Source organism: Etheostoma spectabile, chromosome 7 (genome assembly GCF_008692095.1).
Source record: "Etheostoma spectabile isolate EspeVRDwgs_2016 chromosome 7, UIUC_Espe_1.0, whole genome shotgun sequence".
Taxonomy (NCBI): Eukaryota; Metazoa; Chordata; class Actinopteri; order Perciformes; family Percidae; genus Etheostoma; species Etheostoma spectabile.
In genome coordinates this window covers 7,009,724-7,029,528 of record NC_045739.1, presented here as the reverse complement: position 1 = coordinate 7,029,528, position 19,805 = coordinate 7,009,724, and the positions used below count along the sequence as shown (strand labels likewise).

Below are 19,805 nucleotides of genomic sequence, written 5' to 3'. Positions count from 1 at the left end.
TCTAGCTGATGTGATCTTACCTAGCTACTACGCATGTGCGACTCCCAACAAAGATGGTAAAGAAGTGAGATTTCTTACTTTGTTGCTAAACAGAGACCTAAACACACAGGGTGAAAATAGGATCTGCAGCAATCTGCAGTACAACAAAAATATGGTGTTTTTTTTTTTAAATTAAACCTATTCTGGTACAACCTCAAAATAAAATTATGAACCTGAATGTGCACAATATAGGTGCTTTAAACAATTGACCATCTTTGGCTGGTCTTGCTACTATTAGCTGTTTTATCAGCAGCAGAAAGTTCATACCCATCCATCTTTTTATGTCTGATACATTAATCATCAAAAATGAATCTGCTAGCCTGGATGCCAGTCAAAATTTAGCCCCACTCACAACATCAGAGGTCGGGATGTTCTGTCTGGACTTGAACCGTTGTGGAGCAACTATTCTCGAACCAGAGCTGTTTGGACCAATCAAATTGTCAGGGCGGGCTTTATACGATGATGGACAGATGACCAACAGAAACATAATCAACCACGTCACCAAGGAGCACTTGGTTTGAATTTAGAATTTAATTTTTGAATTTAGATCCCACAATTGCTTCTGTTACAGGAGATATCAACAGTCCATTCATTTTAGAAGAGCAACAGAGAACCACGATCAAGGCATTTGCCGATCACTTCGCCTACTAAATTGCTCTGATTGGTTGTGGGTCTCCAATTGAGTGCAGAGGCATTTTCTATCCTGGTTCAGTTGTAACAGACCCCATAATCACAGCCCATAAACATATCATAACATATCATATTCTCACTAGAATCTTTTAATTAATCTGAATGAGTGTGTATGTGTCTGTGTTTGTAAAAGCGTGTGAGTATAGTGCTTTCACTCCCAGTCATCATGTGTTCTGGTGAAGCCCTGATGGACCAGCTAGTCCTTTGTTATTCATTGATCACCCTTTTGATGATCCAGTGCCTGGACTCTGCGAAAGGCCCTCATCTTCTAAGACAGACTGATGGACTGTCTTGAAATCTATCAGGGACTTATCCTTTCACTGTTCTGCAAAATTCACCGTCGCTGAGCCGTCTGTGTGCATCTGAATGCCAGCAGAATCAATTATCTGGGTATGTTGTGGGATTACGTTGACAAAGATGTGTTCACAACTTGCTCCCACATTCTCAGCTTTGAAGTGAAGTTCGGCTGTTTGATGGGCAAATAGCAGCTGACGTGGGTGTCTACTGAAGATGGGCTGTTTTTAGACTTTTCGGCAAGCATCCTTATGGTGTCTGTTTCTGGGTTTGTGCAAAGATCATGTGTTTGCACAACACATGCTGACTTTTCTACTGTTAAAACCAGCATTAAAGGGACAGTTCACCCCAAAATAAAAAATAAAACATATTTTCCTCTTACCGGAAGTGGTATTTATCAATCTAGATTGTTTTTGGTGTAATTTGGTCTATTTTCTACTGAACTTAAGTCACGCAGATGGATGCAAATTGCTCAATGTGACACTAGGGTTAAGGTTTGGTTAGGCACAAAATGACTTGGTTAGGTTTAGGGAAACATTGGGTTTCTATTTCACAAAGGTAGGGGTCCTTTGACGTCATCTGATAATCACATGGTATGTAAAAACATCACCTAACTTCTTTCTTTGTTCCCCTCATAATTACTACACATGCTAGCAGGCTTTGTCACTTGAACATAATATCATTGTTTTAGGCCACGTGCTGAAAGGCTTGAGAGGACATATTTTAATTATAAGATCCACAGATTTTGAAGCTTGACTACACTTGGTATCTTAACATCTGCTGCTTTGATGTTAACTGTTCTTTTTTTGTATGTGTTGTGTGGCCCCCAACTTAATCAAAGTGCAATACTGAGTTCCAGTATGTGACAACCTGAACCTTATTTTCATATTTTTGAAATGTTTTATTCACCATCCCAATTGTAGAGGAATTGGAAACTTTTGTTAGTATTCAGCTCTCAAAAAAGAAAATCAACAGGAATCATCTACAATAATTGCTGAAAGTAAACACAAAGCGCTCCATAGCATAGCTGATCCATGTCGTCAGCATGCCGGCGGACTCACACTGTTCATGAATGCGTTCAGGGTTGTATATGTCAGAAACAGGGGCTCACTTTTGATTTGGGTTGTATAAGCAGTAGTCTTGTCTGCAAGTTTGCAACCATGACAAACAAAATGACAAGGTTCCCACTGTGCAGTTTACTTTGCTTTCACTGTAGAGAAATACCCAGGCGACTACTTTCTGTGTTTTACTCTCAGTGAGAATTTTTTTGGAAAAACTAGGAGGCTTGTGCTTCTTAATTCTAAATTAGTGATTTGAGGATTACACCCAGTTTGACAAATGCTAATTTTTCACTTCAAGCACCACCTAAAAAAAGTGTAGACTTGCGAAGCAGACGCAATTATTTTCTTATACTCATTTGCCTTCTTTGTGGCTCCGTTTTACACTGGACACACTGGACATATTTCTATAAATGTTGCATTAATATCACCAACACTCTTGTCTTTAAATTTCAATCCTTGTTGTATATGGCAAAGTGCATGGTGCTACAACTTTATGGTTCTTGTCAGCTTTGTGTAACTTTATTATAATAATCATACTCATGAGTAACATCAACATTTTCTGGAATGTATTCTCAGGGGGGGAAGTAGCAGTTTAATATTCCTATTGTAGCCTATAGTGCCTCTGCGTGAGAGAGAGAGAGAGAGAGAGAGAGAGAGAGAGAGAGAGAGAGAGAGAGTGCCAGTATCCTGTCTGTATTCACTAACAGCTGGCGTGATGACCTTTTGTCTCCTGGCGGTCAGGTACGGAGAGGGGGGCGGAGATTCAGAAGGAGCCGCTTCACATCGGACTTGTCCCGGCGTCCCGCACAACAAATGGCCGTGAACCGACAGAGAGGGAGACCGTGATGATCCAGGTTTCTCTTTTTTTCTGTGTACGACTAGTGCAAGCCGTCTCCATGCTCACATAGTAGGTTAGAGAGGGCAAGGAGCGCTCTTCATCCTTTACATTCAGACCATTTTATCCATCTGGCAGAAGAATGGGAGAGTCCTGTTGACACCACGGAGAGATACACGCTGAGACCGACTATGGCTGTGGACGGTAAGAGCGCTTAATGTTCTTTTCACTAAAAGCATGTAACATGCCCCATCGTTCAAAAAGACAGTTCATAGTTAGAATATTTCTATAGGGACATGTACCTATTCTGAAATGTAGTATCGTTAGTTTTAAAAAGCGTTATGCAATCCACAGTAAATATACGTATTGTAATTCCCTTTTGGATTTCCATTATTATCCTGACCAAAAATAAATCATCTGACAGGATATAAGATGCTGTCAAAACAAAGTGTGACTCTGTCAGGTGAAGTTTGAATTTAACATAATCCACTCTGAAACTTATGAATCACCCATGCAGTCACAAAGTATCTTTTCAATGATGCAGAAGTTTTAGAATGTTTTAATACCCATTGCAGTTAAGTAGCCTACAAATTATTGTTGGAAAGAGAACTAGCCTGTATTGGAGATTCAGTGTTTATCATGGTCTATTTCAACTAGCCGGTGCATATGTGTATGCCAGCATTCACCTCACCTGGATAAATTACAGCTCAGGGATAAAACAATGAGGCAGCATACTTTGGTTTATATTCATTTGCCTGACTAAGATGGAGTCAAACTGACAAACTGTAAACAGATGTGCTCTTTTATACAAAAATGAAACATGTTCTTCTGATGTGTGAAACATTTTGATTGTAACTTTGATGAGTATTTTCTCAGTTAATCAAGCCATTTCTTTGTTCAAATGAACGTCAGAAAATAATGAAAAATGCCCATCAATATTTTCTGAAGCTCAATACGATGTTTTCAAATTGCTTGTTTTGTCTGACTAACAGACCAAAACACAAGGATTATCAATTTATTATGTTATTAAACAGAGAAAATCAGCAAATTGTCAAATTTAATAAGCTGCAAACAGCAAATGTTTGGAAGTTTTGAAAAAATAGATTAATCTATATTAATCTATCAATCTAATTAATCTGATTAATCTTCTGTCTACTGATTAATTGATTAATTGTGTGTGTGTGTGTGTGTGTGTGTGTTTCAGTCTAACAGGCGCACACATTTGTCCACATTTAAACTCCTTTAAGTACATACAATATACGTCAATATAATGCACATAACTCAACAATCTCTTAAAATAATGATAATAAACATGACTTACCGCTTATACAGACAAGTTAAACTGGGAAGAACACAAGGTGCGTCATTCCCTTAAAATTGACTGCACACATATTTCAAAGTGATAGAACACTAAACCACAGTAGCCTACACAAATACACACTTCTAGTAAATGGCAAGCGGAAGCATTATTAACCATGCTACGAACATCACATTTATGAGAGAATATGTTTAAATTGATCAAACGTCCTTACTAAATGAGGTCAGAATCATGCAGCCTCAGCTTAAAACAAATGTCTCTTTTTAGGCCCCTGAGATATCTTGCCCACTTCTCCAGCATCGGAGCCAAAGCTGAATAGCCTTTAATATGCTATGCATAAAGAGCTTTTCAGTGTTTTTGGATTGTTTGTATCCTTGTTGTTGTTGTTGTTGTTTGATCCCTTTATCTAACTAACTTAAGTGAAGCCTGATCAGAGGCTCTTTCTGCTCAAGGGCAGTAACGTGTGTGAGAGCATCAGTGTAGTGCCAATGCCGAGTGTGTTTTCCATCTGTCTTCTGTCTACTGAAGCAGGTTAGCTCTTCATTAGCATTGCAGCAGGTAGGACACTCAGACATGTCAGATATGCATTTATGCCAAGTGACACATTGGGCTATCTATAATTAATCCATAGTTTACTTAAGCATCATTAATTTACTCAGCGCCATGGGTGTTGATGGCACCCTGACATTGTGCTGTGCCACTTAAACTTTGAAGAGTGTAGCACTGTTTTTAGGACATACACTGGGTTTGAAATAGAACCCGGGGCAACAACCAGAACCAGGGGCCCCTTGGATTGTCCTCTCGCATGTTAGAGCACAGATTTGGTCTGATGTTTGGAACTTTTCAAAATGTTTATGCCTTTTGATACAGAACTGCATATATGGGTGGTGTATGTACAGCATAATAGCTGAGTTGATGGTTAATGTTTGCATTGATTTATATTTGTAAGGGGTTGTGCTCATAGGTGACCTACAAACCCGTGACTCTATCAATACCAAGGGGTGATCTATATTTTAAATGGTATAATAGACAATATTTTTACATGGAAATTGCTGAGAGATTTACAGTTTCAATTTTGCTGCCTGCTGCCCGAGTTAGGCTATATAATTATGCCCCCTCCAGGTTTTGTCTTTTCAGAGTGGATGAAATTCATCAGACATTTGCTTAAATCGCCCAGGACATCTGGCTGTATTGTCATATTTGAGATAAGCAGCCGTACACATGATGCTACTGGGCCAGTGCATTGTCCAGTGCACGTCATCCAGAAGCAGGTATTTTTTTTAGAGGAGGAAGAGAGAGAGAGTGGCATAACAAAAAATAGGCAACACATTGTGTTTGTCTGTGTGTGCTTGTGTGTATGTCTACTCCAAGAGTCAGGACCGGCCAAGCTCAGCATGCAAGCTATCCAAAGATCTGGGTTGTTGGAGACAATACCAGGGTGGCTTCCATCCATCCGTACACACTATATAAGCTCACCATCAACCTGACAGGCTCACAGGGAGACAAGCACACAGCTGGATCTGAATCCCCCAAAAACTGTTAATTTCTCTCAACCCCCATGCCTCGCTAAACATGTTGGTAGACAGTCTGCTGCAGGAGGATCAATGTTGTTTTTTCAATGTCTACATGATGGACATGTGAGTAGGAAGGTGGCTAAAAGATGGGTGGTGAAGAAATGAAAGACAAACAGTATGTCTCCCAAACAAAGAGGATTTAATAGGATTTACTTTTCTTAAAAGGCTAGTAAAATGACATAAATGAAAGACATTGATGCTTTTCTGAGAAACGCATTTCATTTGTTTGTAGTCTTCTCAGAAACCCCACTTTCATCACAAAATGGTTGAAAACATGCACAGCTGTCAATAATCTTTTCTCATGTAGAAATAATTACATCTAGAGTGTCGATCTTTTTCATGGTTGTGCCATCCAAGGAGCTGTCAACTGTCTAGACTGTTGTTAACCCTTTCCTTAAAACCCCAACAGAACACAAACCCACTCTTTCTTCAGATGGGGTCATAAAGTCGTTTGCTCATTCAACTGGGGAACAAACAGCCTTTTCCAGTGGGGCGCTCCTGCTATGCCCAATGATTCCAATCTGTATGTATGCATGTGGGTTCTTGCATGTGTTTTGGTTTAGGGTGTGTTTATGTTTGTGTGTGTGTGTGTGTGTGTGTGTAAACATGTAGATGAAGCAAAAGGGAAGCCAGCACCTCAGTGGGTGGGACGAAGGGGGAGGTGGGGTTGTGGATTGTTAGCTTTACACAGACAAATACACCCTTTGTTGTTTTCCTGGCATGCGTTACGTTGCCCGTTGGGGACAAAATCCATTTGGCGCAATTGGTGTTGGAGCCAAATGTGTTTCTGGCCTCTGTAGTAAAGTTATATGGTAATAGTGTGTTAACCCTCTCAGTTACAGTGGCACAGTGTTGATTTTATGTGTGCATGTGAGTGAGCATAACCTCTTTCCCCTGTCCATCATTATCCCCTTTTTCCCCACAGCAGGGAGTGTGTCCATATAATGTGTGGGGAACACAAAACACACACACACACACACACACACACACACACACACACACACACACACACACACACACACACACACACACACACACGCACACACCTGTCATCCATCATCAACTCTCTGATCCACCAAAGCCCTGCAACTGCACCTGGCCTGAGCCTGTGGTATTTAGAGTCTCAGAGAGGGCCATAAAGACAAAGGGGACAGAGGGTGAGAGGAGACAGAGAGGGATGTGTTTGTATAAACTGGTTCAGTGTCTGAAATTCTCTAAATTTCTCAACAACGAAGATTGACTGGAAAAGTGCTCATAAATTGTTCCCTCGGTTGAGTGACATCTTAAAAGATAATTTGGGATTTTTATTACAACCTGGGGGGTTATACAGTTTTGTTCATCATTTTCTCTGGTTATGATAGCATGAACACAGTATTTGCTAAGATCTGGGAACATATTTAACATTGCCATAGGAACCACAAGTTTCCATATGATCAGTCAGAATGGAAACAAGCCAACAGTTTAGCCAGGTTATCTTAACCACTTTATTTATTCGTATGTAAAACAAAAGTGTCCAATCACTCATTGCATGGGAAAATTGTTTGCCCCCACAACAATGTTTCACCTTTCCTGACCCTTCTTGGAAGTGATATTGATGTAGTAACTCGTCAATTTAATTGGTGAGTACACTGTTATTACTTTGGCCAAAACAATGGAAATAAGACAGAAGTTGCAATAAACAGGAAATATCCTGAAAGGAACCCGTGGACACTTAAGACTCATCATCAATTCTTTTCAAACTCAGACATTATTTAGAGAGTTGGTGTTGACGGAGAACATTTTCCAATGAGTTATTGATCCACTGAATTTGTGAAGTGGTTCTCACAGTCCTTTGGCCAACCGTTTTGACCTCTGACCCAGTGTGCAGGGGTGGGATGGAGGATTCAGTACATTAACATTTACGTTCTGGTCCTACAGGCCTCTCAGAGATTGATGAAGGTGTAAAAGGGGAGAGTCTACTTCGCCATACATCAGCAGTGAATTAACAAGAGGGGCAGAGTGTGGTGGATTTTTGGATTCTGTTCTGAGGCATTACATGCAAACTGCTTTATCTAGTGTGGCCTCATCGCTAACCTTGCCATCCCTTTAACACTCACAGAAATGACAAGGCTTCATCGTTCTGATCCAGTGCTCTTGTCCCGGGTCTGACTTCTCCCTCACCTCCCCCCTCCTTCTTTCCTTTCTCTCCTTGAATTAGAGTGTGCACAGGCCCATATCCAATTTCTCCTTTAATTAGCCTTCTGCACAGGGAGAGGGATCGTGAGAGAGGGGCTGAAAGGGTATAGGGATAGATGATAAAGAGAAATGTAATTTTTCTGAAGGATTGCACTAATTCGGTATAATTTTGCAGGGGTTGTATCCCTCATGTGCCACACTGTTGTAACTTACTGACTAAATACACATGAACTCAATCACTGTCTCTTTCTCATCACCTTTTCGCTGTATTTTCACTTCCAGTACATGTTTAATTCATTTAATTAAAGTTTATTTGGCCTTTCACACATTTGTCAAACAATTTGTCAATTTTCAAAGCATTTGTGTACTTTTATTTTAAGCTACAAGTAGGTTACTGAAATTGTAATGACTCAATTTACCATTTATGAATATTGTCCAGTGCTCTCCACCATTACCATCTGTCCTGAGAAAATTAGATAACATCAAATGTTTATGAGTCCACGTTTCAACATATCCATGTGTCGACTGTCTCATACTTGGCCAGATGTCTTTCAGCCCGCAGTTTCAAGGAGAGCAGTCAACCTTTCCCCCCACTCGCTATCCGTCCCATTAGAGTCAGCTAAACAAACAGTCTAATTAAGTGTGGCCTTGTGTGATAGGGTAAGCTTGGAGCTTTTCACTCTTTGTTAATAGGTTGGCCTGCTCCTCCTACCAAGTGCCGGGGGTCAGTGGAGCCTGTGGTGCAGATTGCCCATTAAGCCAAATGGCTAATGGCCCCACCTACACCATAACAAGGCCGACACTCAGAAGCACGGGTCACATTAATCCGCCGCAAAAGCAATTACATTGCTGCTTGCAATCTTGTGGCAGGATCTGTTGCAGTTTTCGATCTGAACGTGAGATACTTTATATGCATGCACAAAAAGTATGTGTGTGTGTGACTTTGAAAGTGAACATTTTTTAGACTCAATCTACCTATCAGTCATACCTCTTCCAAAAATAGAAATCAATTTTGCTTTCTGTCTTCTCCTCATATCAGCCTTTTACCTGTTCCCTTTCTCTCTGCTCCTCCTCTTGCTGCTCCAGCCTATATTTCCTTTTTTTTTTTTTTAATTGTCCTACATCCATACGGTTCACCGTCTGTTGCATATTTCTTCATGCATATTCCGCTGTTTCTCTGTCTTCTCTCTTGCTGTGTCCTGTGATGTGTGTTGTAGTGCCATGTGAATATACACAGCTCTGACAGGGTCTAAGGCCTCCTCTGGCTGTCACAGTGCTGCTCGCATGGACCCTCAATTTACCATGTCAATAGGCAGCGTGTCAGTTCCACAGCTGAGGTGGAGAGAAAGATTTGTTTACATATACATTCGGCTCAACTCTCTCGACTCTCTTTAACTTCTGGAACTAGCATTCTTTATACATTATAGGTTTTTTTCTCACACTTTTACTGAATTTGTTGCCTGTTGTCCATGTTTCCTCTCAACTCATCCTCTTATAGCACTCATCTCTCTCATCTTTCTCTCTTTTGCCATCCCCCTATGGTATCTCTCTGGAGTTACATTTTAAAAAAAGACCCACTCCAATCATGTCAATCCCACAATCCATTGCATGCTCATTGGCAACATGAGATTTTCACTAAACAAATGTTTCAGTTTAATCCTCCCCAAATCACTAAGCTCACATGAGATAAATAAAAGACATGTGGCACTTCAAAGAAATGTCTCACGTCATGTCAAATAAACTGTATATTGCAGAGATTTATAACATGCTCAAGCTACATGGATTGTTAAGTAGTTTACTGCAATGTGACTTTCAGGATTCTGATTGCATGTACATATAATCAGATTTTCTACCTTTCAACCACAAATTAGAACTGACTCTGATTTGCTTAATGTCAGCCCAGAAAATGTCCTAGAGGCTGAACAGAAGAGATCCCTTTTAGCCTAAATGTCACCCACTACCTCATGTAACCCCTCTTGACTGACTATTAAATGATTCATTCTCAGAAGCAATTGAGACCACAATGCCAGTCTGTCATACAACATTTATAAATCAGATTTTACAAAAAGAAATAATACTATATACCTAAAACTGTTTTTTTTATATCCCAGATCTCTAGCTTAAGCTGTAATTCTTCTTTCTTGATGGCATTGTTTTTTTTTGGAGTTGTGGTTGTTTTAATCTTTTACTTTGGTCTCTTGCTTCTTGTGGTGGGAAAACTGGCTGTGCAGTCTTTGTGTACAATATTGCTCTTTAGAGCGCCCTTTTGGCCTGGTTTTGTTGAAATCCACTGAGACATGTGGCTGTTGTATCTTATCCCACGATTAGGAGGGATTTGTCCCATAAAAGTGGGGGATTGAGGCAGTGGGATGTGATTGCCTAAGTGCTGCATTGGTCACAAAGGCTGTAGGACTGAAAGAGAGAAATTCTGTAGCAATACATGCACAGCCATTTTGACTTGGTACAAACACCCAGGGCAATGTAAGACTTTTGCAGATCTTGACAGTCGCTTTAAGGAATAAAAAGCCATCAGTTTGCATTCCAATATATCGCCCTTATAGCAGTTATTTCTTCTCATTCCACTTCATCTGGTTTGGTCTTTTCCTCCAGTTTTTTTTTTTAAAACTTTGCCTCAGAAATAGTTGTTGTATTAAGCTTGGAATGACAGACGCTAAAGTGGGAGCAGGACCACACCATTGTCGCAGGAGGCAGCCGAGGTTACAGGGCTGTCAGTCAGAGTTAGTGGGGGCGGGCTCTAAGCTGTCATGCCAGCGTTTCGGTCTCGACCTACATATCAGTTCGCTGGTGCTCTGCAGGCGTTGGGTCTTGGCAGAGGAAAAAAACACAGGCTGACACACATACTTCTACACACATAACTCAAGCTGCATTCATACAGTTATGCACTCAAGTGTACACGCGCACATATTTACACTTTAGGCCACCAACTGTGGTACAGAGAAAGATTTTCCACTGGGAATAAAAACTGACACGAGTCGAGTATAAAATTTGCAAGCATGCCGTCAAAAAATGGAATTAAAGCTTTTCAGAAAAGATCACCAGAGAAACGAGAGAAAGGGAAAGAGAAAGGGAAAGTGTAGTTACTGTACTGAAGGATATCGGGTCAGACGAGGTGCACGGGCTGAACGTGAAATAATTTAGGTTGGATAGTAAAGCTCTTCTCTCTTGTCTAAAGTGAAAATGGCCCCACAATCAGGCAGTGCATTAATATGATTTAATGGCACAGACAAGTGTGCGTGTGTGTGTGTGTGTGTGTGTGTGTGTCTGTGTGTTACATAGAAAGAGAAAAAAGGACTAAACTGGGTTGCTCACACATGTGCTATTAATGCACCATTGTTAATAACATGATGTGTCTGAGGGATAATTGGAGTGTGTTTAAGTTTGTGTGTGTGTGTGTGTGTGTGTGTGTGTATGTGTGTGTGTATGTGTGTGTGCATGTGTGTGTATGTGTGTGCAATTGTCTGTGACATCTGAGTAGTTGGGTGATAACAAGGAGATGGTTCAGCGGAGTGGAAGAGAGAGTAGGAATGAGAGCTGGTTTGGCACTGCTATGTTGGAAAAGAATCACTGAAATCACTGTGACACACACCATGAAAAGTGTCAGTGTCAGCATTAAAAAGCAAGTGCACACACGCATTGACAGGCACACACACAGAGGTTGATTAATTGGTGGGTGTCTAAGAGGAGCCCTAAGCAGTCTTCACTTCACTCTGCTGCCTATAAAACATCTGGCGTCATTAAAAGTCCACATTCAGGAAATTATCAATAGTGTTTGAAAACCTGGCATCAATAGTGCACAGTGATGTATGTACCACAACAAATGGGTAAAGACAGTAGTTTATAAATCACCTAATTACATTGACTATTACTGTGGTGATTTTAAAAGAAATGTACTGTTGTAGCTATGGATGATAGCCAGTTTATTCACACTAATAAGTCAGATTGTTTGGTAAAATTGGCATTACATTGAATGCTGGTTCTATATTAAATACGATAAAAATGTTATCTATAAGTTTCTGATTTTAAGTCAATCTGAAAAAAGGACAACAACTAGCGGCTTTCATTAGTGATTTATGTTTGACAGTTTTAAAAGCATTAAGTGTATGCGAGATGGTGAAAAATAGAACGATTTCTCACAACCCCACATTTAAATTTCTGTGGTTTTGCACAAAAGAAAACGCCAAATACTGTGTATTCAATTAGCAAGATTTATTCTACGTTGAGCAGGGACTCACAAGGAAGTTAAAGAAACAAATTGTTTCGCTAGAACAGTAGTAGTTCACTATTAAAGGAACATTTTAACATTTGGGAAAAATACATCAATTTGCTTTTTGGCAAAAGCTAAGAAAACCATTAGGAAATAAATGGAGAGTGGGTGAGAAAAAGAGGAGAGATGAATGGAAGACATTGTTAGTTTGTTTAGAGTAAAGGATTAGGGGGAAAGGGGAAGGAGAAAGGTCCTCTTGGGATCTTTCGGCCTGGAGAAGCTCCTGCTGGGACTTGATGTGTATTGCTGTGTGTATTTGTCCGCATGTGTGCATAAGGGCTACACAAAGTGCTTTGATTCTCTTTCCTGTTTCATCCCAAACTGTCCGCATTGTACCAGCTGCTGTCTGCTATGTTACCTGACAGCGCAGCTAAGGGAAACTGTGTCAGTGAAGAACAAGGGTGTGTATGTGTGTGTGTGTGTGTGTGTGTGTGTGTGTGGAGGAGGGGTAATTGGCATGTCCATCTGACTGAAAGGCCTGGGCGAAGTGGCAGTGCAGGAGTAGAGCTGATAACATGGCAATTAATCTGAGAGACGTAGACCCACAATCAGCACAGCATGCTGCAGAGACCCACAGAGACAGGTGGGACTGCAGAAGTGGATGCAGAGACAGGGAGAATAGGCATGTGCCCCCAGGTGTAAGCTAATTTGTCTTGCTGTTAGACTGATAACAAGGCAGCGTCTGAAGAGCCCGTACTAAACACGGCTGACTGTATTGTGCACACACATACTATTCGCTATCCCACTGAAGACACCTGCTGCTGCTACAGCCGCTTTGAAAATCTTGGTTTTGTTGCATTTTTTTCATAATCCAAACCGCACACTTTAAAAGGAGGTATAGAGCTGGCAAAGTTTCGTGTTTACATCTTCTGTTGCTTGTTGACTTGAAAGGCGTGGCAGAAATAGAGCAGATGTTATTTTATGTTGTGTTTGATAGTTTTCGCCAGTGGCAGTGCTGTAATTCTCCACTCAGTATTGTATTAGTGTAGTATTGCCTCAGCCTCTCTGCGTGGCCCCCTGGCACAACCTTTGCATCTTTTACCCTACCTTTCGTCTTTCCTTCTGTTTCCCCTATCCCTCCCCTCCGGGAAAGATTAGAGGCAGCCTCCTGGATCACATCACATGGGAGCACAACAAACTTTCAGAAACTTCAAAGCTTTCCGTTGGCTGAAAGAAGAAGTACCACCACCACTACCACACTACTTCCACAACCCCCACCGCTGCCGAGTTACTTTTTCTAATCATTCATGCTGCCTTTGGATCTACGAACCATCTCCCTGTCTACTGTTTTCATTCTCTCCCCGTCTATCTTAGTTTCTAATTCATTGGCACATTTCCCTTCTATCTCCCTGCGCTCTTTTCTCTTTTCTCTGTTTACCTCTCAGCTTCTGTGGAGCATTAACTTAATCTTTTTTCTCCATCAGCCCCCGTCCATTCCATAAGCCTATTTTCCTCTCTTTTTCATTCCTTTTTTATTATCTTTCATCCCGTCATCCTCTTTGCTTTGTGTGGACACAGTAATGGTGTAGAGCAGATTATCAACTAACTCTCACTAACGGTCATTTATTCACTTCATTGTTTGCAAACCCCTCAGTGCTCAATAACCTTTGTGTTTGTTTGGGAAAAGTGTGTGTGTGTGTGTGTGTGTGTGTGTGTACATGTAAATTTTGTGCTATTGACTGGTTGTTATTTTTCCTTTGCTATATTGCTCAGACATTTCCTTTCTAATATACAGTATGTCACAGAGTTCTGTGAGCAGTGACATACAAAGTAGGGTACTTGTGTGATAGTCAGCTTAAGGACATTCAATAAAGTATTGAGTGCTGATCCCCTCCACATCCCAGTCTCTCACCATGCCCCAGCGTGAGTGCACCATATCGATTTACAGACAACATGTCACAATCAAAATGAACTGTAGTCCATTCAAGCTCGAGACTCTGCTCGGTTTACTCCGGTAAGCTTAACCCCTGCACATGGAGTATAAGGAGCTGATTTCTCTATGCTCAGCAGACAGAATGTGGTGGATCCCTGCCGGACTGCCATGCAGGCAATCTCTGAAGGTATTTGTGAACTCAAGGAACTAGCATGCTACGTTTTGCTTGGGTAAATTGCTTCTCTAATGCCAGTTTAGTAAAAAAAAGAGATAATGGCAAAACCTGTTTATCTGATTGCTTGAATCACTTTAGCGTTCATTAGTGGGCCATCTGCCTTATAGCTCTTGGTTCCGAATGATCAGCTTAAATTGCACTTGAAATCGAAAGATTATATTTTTGATGTTGAAATGCATGCCAACAATGTTTTTCTAATAACTTGGTGAATCACTTATTTCCTGCTGTCAATTCAGCATGTGCCTTTTATTGAGACCAGAGTACCATGTTAAGATTGAAATGGAGGAATTATTTTAAACATTTTGTACCAAACATCCATTAATCCACTCAGGCAGAACGGGAACAGCTGTAAACAAACAATAAACGCTTTTAAAGCCAATCTTGTATAAGCTAAGAAGTTGCATGCTTGTGTTCATTTCATACTCCCCATTATTTTGGATTCTTTCGAGTGGAATAAAGAGGAGGACGATCTTCTTGACAGAGAAACTGTGAAGACAGTTTAGATCACAGCTTGTATTGAGATTTGAAAGCTGAGGAATAATGTGTAATTCCTATATTACAGATGAAATGACTGTAATTCAAGATATAGAGAAGAACAAAATGCTGGTCTTTCTCTTACATTGGCTGCATTAAAACATCTGAGATCTTGTGAATCTACAAGTCAAAGTGTGTTTGACCAGTTGCGTTTTGCACTTGACCTTTGACAATACTAAATTATTCAACCAATTAGATGGAATACAATTTAGCTTAACCTTTATAATGCTTGCTTTTGGATACAACCGCCATGTGAATGTGAACTGTTTAAATATGCATTACGTTGTGCTCTGCTTGCTTGGCCTTTTAATGTAATTTTCCCCATTTTGTGTCCTCTGTCCCAGCTGATGCAGCGATCCCTTTTGAAGTCCTAACCAGGCTAATATGGATGGATTTGTCAAAGGGTTTTTTTATGAGCCGTGAATGATAACAGTGTAGTCTCTTCATGTGAACAACATTGCTCATCTGATTACCTTGCCAGTTAGGCCAGCTTGTCAAATAATAAATCCATATCTCATAAACAACATCATGTAAATACACACCGATAGTGAGTGCCCTTGAAAAGGCACTTCAGGCTTTTTCTTTTTTTACTAGATCCACTATGATGATTATACTATGGATTAATTATGCAAATGCAACTAACTGGAGCTCGCATCGCTCTACTGTATGCGGACAGTGTCAGGGTCAATGTAGCTGGATTACTGGGGCGGCTGTGGCTCAGTGGTAGAGTGGTTGCTTGCCAACTGGAAGGTGCAGTCCCATGTGGAAGTGTCCTTAGGCAAGACACTGAACCCCAAGTTGTCCCCCCCATGCTGTGTATTGGAGTGTGAGTGTTTATCTGATGAGCAGGTGGCACCTTGTAGGGCAGCCTCGGCCACAGTGTATGAATGTGTGTGAATGGTGAATGTTTCCTGTATGATGTCAAAACGCTTTGAGTAGTCGTTAAGACTAGAAAAGCGCTATAAAATACCGCACATTTACATTACAACACGCAGTAAGTGGTAAATCCCAAATTTGGGTTTTGGTTTCACTACTTGTGGAGAGAAATATTACTTAATAGCTGCTTTATGATTTGAAGGGGGTTTTATGGTTTTATGCTGAAAGGTCTTGTTAATAGAAACATCATTGACATTACTTGTACTAGATTTGATCTTGTTCAGGGGAAATTGAAATGGGACACAACAAATTATTAGTTATTAGTATCCCTTTATATACTGTATAATCATCAATGTCTCTGATCAACTGAGTTCAGGTATCTTTGATTATTTGGCCACTGCTTCCTAGTGAGTTACCTTAACAGCTCAGCATGAACAGTTTGGCTTCCAGCGGCCTGAATTTTGGTGCTTTCACCACATATAGCGTCTCTATCTGTTAAGGAAATTAATATCCAATTTCTATTATACCGAAGATCTTTAATTTCAATTTCCAGGTGGACAAGGTGCTTTAAATATTCTGGTTTTGTTTTGTGTTTTGGCCAGCACATTCTCAAAACCAGGATTACTGAGCTACTCCACGAACAAGAACACCAGATAACCGGGACACGAGCGGTCTTGTCAGTCCCCCGGTTTGATCAGGCCTGATCTCACCTCACATCCTATTACTCGACCTCATCCTCCCTCCTCTTGTGACATTCGCTCTGAATTATCGATTGTCAGTTAGATCTAATCTGTCCTCCCTCTAATCAGATGAGGGCTGAGAAGGGGAGAAAACAACAGACAATCACATGATCTCATCTGCTCGTCATTCCCCTTCTTGTCCTCTTTCATTTCCTGATACAATTAATATTAATGTTCTGCTCTGAAGCTTCATTTTTTGTCCATTTGCTTCTCTGTGACATGTCATCTTGCCCATTTTCCCGTATTTCTGTTCATACGTTTACCCCGGGCTTCAAATCCTTCATTCTCTTAAGACGGCACGACCATGTCATACCCCTGTACTCATCTCCTCTTCTGTGTCATTCTTCCTTCCCCACTTGCAAAACATGCAGTGAGTTCCCTTGAGCAGGAGTGAATATGACAGCCAGTGTCCTTGGGGGGAGGAGTTTGGTGGACTGGGTTTATATGTGTGCCTGTCTGCGTGTGTGTTTTATCTAAAGTGATCTGTAATTGCATGTTCTCTGACAAAGTGATGGATAATCAATAGTTCTGTCTGTCTTGGAGGAAGTGTTGTGGGGACAAGAGTGGAAAGTTAGAGAATAAAAGTCATGCTGTCCTCAACGCTGGAACCACCAGTTTTTTTGTTCCTGAAAGAGGAAGCCAAGGTTGTCCTGGCATTTCTGGCATTTCTCGGCATTTTTCACCAACTTTTGTTGTTCTCTGTACTCTCAGGGTGCTGCTGGACTTCTACAGCGACTAGCTCCACCTGTGTTCTGGGCTACACTCTGAATTGTGAGCCATGATTGCTCCACAGTTTAAATCCAGAATTCAGCCTCTGTCCACATGGCTTTATGTACAGATTCTCTGCAGCTTTATTCCAATCCACTGGCCTAAACGAAAGCAGACAGGGATTATACAGATGTGTGGATATGTGAATCGTCATGCTGGCATTGTGAGTCACATTCATGTATGTAGAGCATTCGCTGAAACACACAATCACACACACATACACAGATTGAACTGGCGTTACCCTCATTTGTGTCCTGATGAGAGTTGTTATTATCTTCAATCAGCCTGCGTCGTGGATGTCCGATGTTTGTTGTCATTTCCCTATGTGCATGTTCCCGCAACACTGATGGTTTGTGAGAGGTAAAACTCAGCCCCAGCCTGTGCAACAGTTTCTCATGTCAGAGTGGGTAATAGACTGCAATGCATAATGGGAAAAGCCTCTGGGGTCTTGGGATTTATATGTATGTTTAAAGCTGCAACAAGAATTCTTCTTCCTCGCTCTTTTAAAATGGAGTCATTTCATGGCTCATTCCTGGGGTTAGGACTGGGTCTGGTGGAGTGGAAGAGTTGTAAATGGCCTCTCACTTTACCCCCAACATACTATAGGACCAACAAATCTTTTCATTGGTAGATGTACTAGACATAGTGGCAGTTGGCAGCCTCGGTGTGTTCAATGCTATATTTAGGACTTCAGGTTTAATGGGTTTCACAGGCATGAAATCACTGCATGAGGAAGTTTTAGCCCTATACAGATTACATAGGAATGAGGAAAACTGGGATTTTTTTCTCTCCTCTTTCTTATTTAAAACCTGGACTGCAAATAGACATTTTATCTTTGAGTTGAATAAGGGGTGCTAGGTAGGGAGGGAGTTGATGCCAAAAACATGTTGCTGAAACACACAATGGTGGCATCCTCTCTGTGATGGCTGGAATAAAGTGGATTAGCCAGACAATTTTCCTCACCCTCCATGAAAGGGGATACAAAAGTTCAGGTTATGCAAAAATCAAACTTCTACAAAAAGCCCACACAGCTAAAAATAAGTCCATACGGACCAATTTAGAAGCTCGCTTTTGGAGTCAAATGAGTAATGTCCAGCGATGCCATGTTAATCTACTGTGGGATATGACTTGGAACGACATCCCGGGGTGCCGTACCTATCTTCTTAATTACCTTTTCTAAAGAGAATACCTCTGAGATTTAGCAGCCACTCTGCATGGCAGATATGCTGCTCAGTCAAGAGGAGGTGATATGAGGTTACACTTCACTGGGCTGAGTCGTGTTGACCTACCCACCATCTGCACACACACTGACACACACATAAACACCTGCGTGGTCCTTGGTTTTGGCACCTCTACTACCAGCAGCACTCTCTCTCTCTCCCTCCAGCTTTTTCATCTGTATGTGAGGCCAAAGTTAAAGAGTGCTGAGCTTTTAAAATCACACTGCATCATATCTTCTTGTTTAGTTATTTATATTACTGACTCAGAAGACATCATGCTTTTTTTCCCTTTGCTTTTCCCTCTGCCTCCCTCTGTCCACCTTTCATCATCCTTCATCTTCTCTCCCCTCCCGTGACCAGAGGTGATAAAAGTCACAGTCAAGGGCAGCGAGAGATAATACAACAGCAGTTAGTGACAAATAGCACAGAGGGGATTTGGCGGTTCAGGTTGATCAAAAGCATGTTGAGTCAGATGAAGAAAGGTGACAGATAACCTCTCCTGCTAAATGGTGATGATGGTTATCACTCCCAAGTGCAAATAGTGCTTCATCACAATCCTCTCATTCAGCCTCATTTCGAATGACTGTAAGCAACTGGCAGAACAATACATTGCAATGTCATTTTAAAAGAGACGTGATTTGGAAGTTATAGATATTTTATCCCATTTGGGTGATTCTAAATTCTCAGCCGTATCCTGTGCCAGGAGGTTAAGTTGACCGAGTCCATTGAAGCTTGCAGAATGAGCTCTCTGTCTTCTTTTTATGACTGCTTGAGTTGGCAAGGATTGGCAATGTGTCAGAGATTGAGATTTCAGTGGATCTGCAGTCCTGATGCTGCCATTTCCTCATCAACAAAGTGATGTCTATAAGGTGTAGGGTGGTCTCTGTCTCATACTTGTAAAGCTCTGTCTTTTACGGCTTCTAAAACAAAGTTATTCCGTGGTATTTGAACGCATCTCCTTGCCTCCTCTCTGAGCTCCTTTACCTTGCTGCAGTTTGATCAGTTTACTGACACTTTGCATGGATTGAGTGCTAAGTTGCAGCGCTGCTCTCCCTTTCTTTCTTCTTGTCTGGCTTGCTCTTGCTTTTGCACTTTCTCGTGTCTCGTTCTGTGAGATTGGCAGGTCTTTAGGGTTGCAAGGCGCTTAGCTTCCCAAGTTCCTTCCTCCTGTCTCCTCCCCCTCAGTCTGACTGGCAGTAATTACATCAGGGCTGGGCTCGGTTTGTCCCGACGACCCCAAAGATCTGACAATCACAATGAGAGAGAGAGAGAGAGAGAGAGAGAGAGA

General features: G+C 41.2%; 1 protein-coding gene across 5 annotated transcripts in view; it reads left to right on the top strand.

Moving 5' to 3' along the window:
* The first annotated feature begins 2,778 nt into the window (after positions 1-2,778).
* The window catches only part of samd10b (sterile alpha motif domain containing 10b), a 64,008-nt gene continuing 46,981 nt past the window's right edge, over positions 2,779-19,805 (top strand). For 4 of the 5 annotated variants that reach the window (XR_004332847.1, XM_032521824.1, XM_032521821.1 and 1 more), the window contains exon 1: positions 14,134-14,331. Coding sequence is in view for 4 of the 5 variants with exons in the window: in XM_032521824.1 (XP_032377715.1) it covers positions 14,271-14,331 (61 nt within the window). In the remaining variant the exon portion in view is untranslated. Of the gene's footprint in view, positions 3,124-14,133; positions 14,332-19,805 lie in introns of those variants that run through there. The other variant, XM_032521823.1, reaches the window with a different exon arrangement.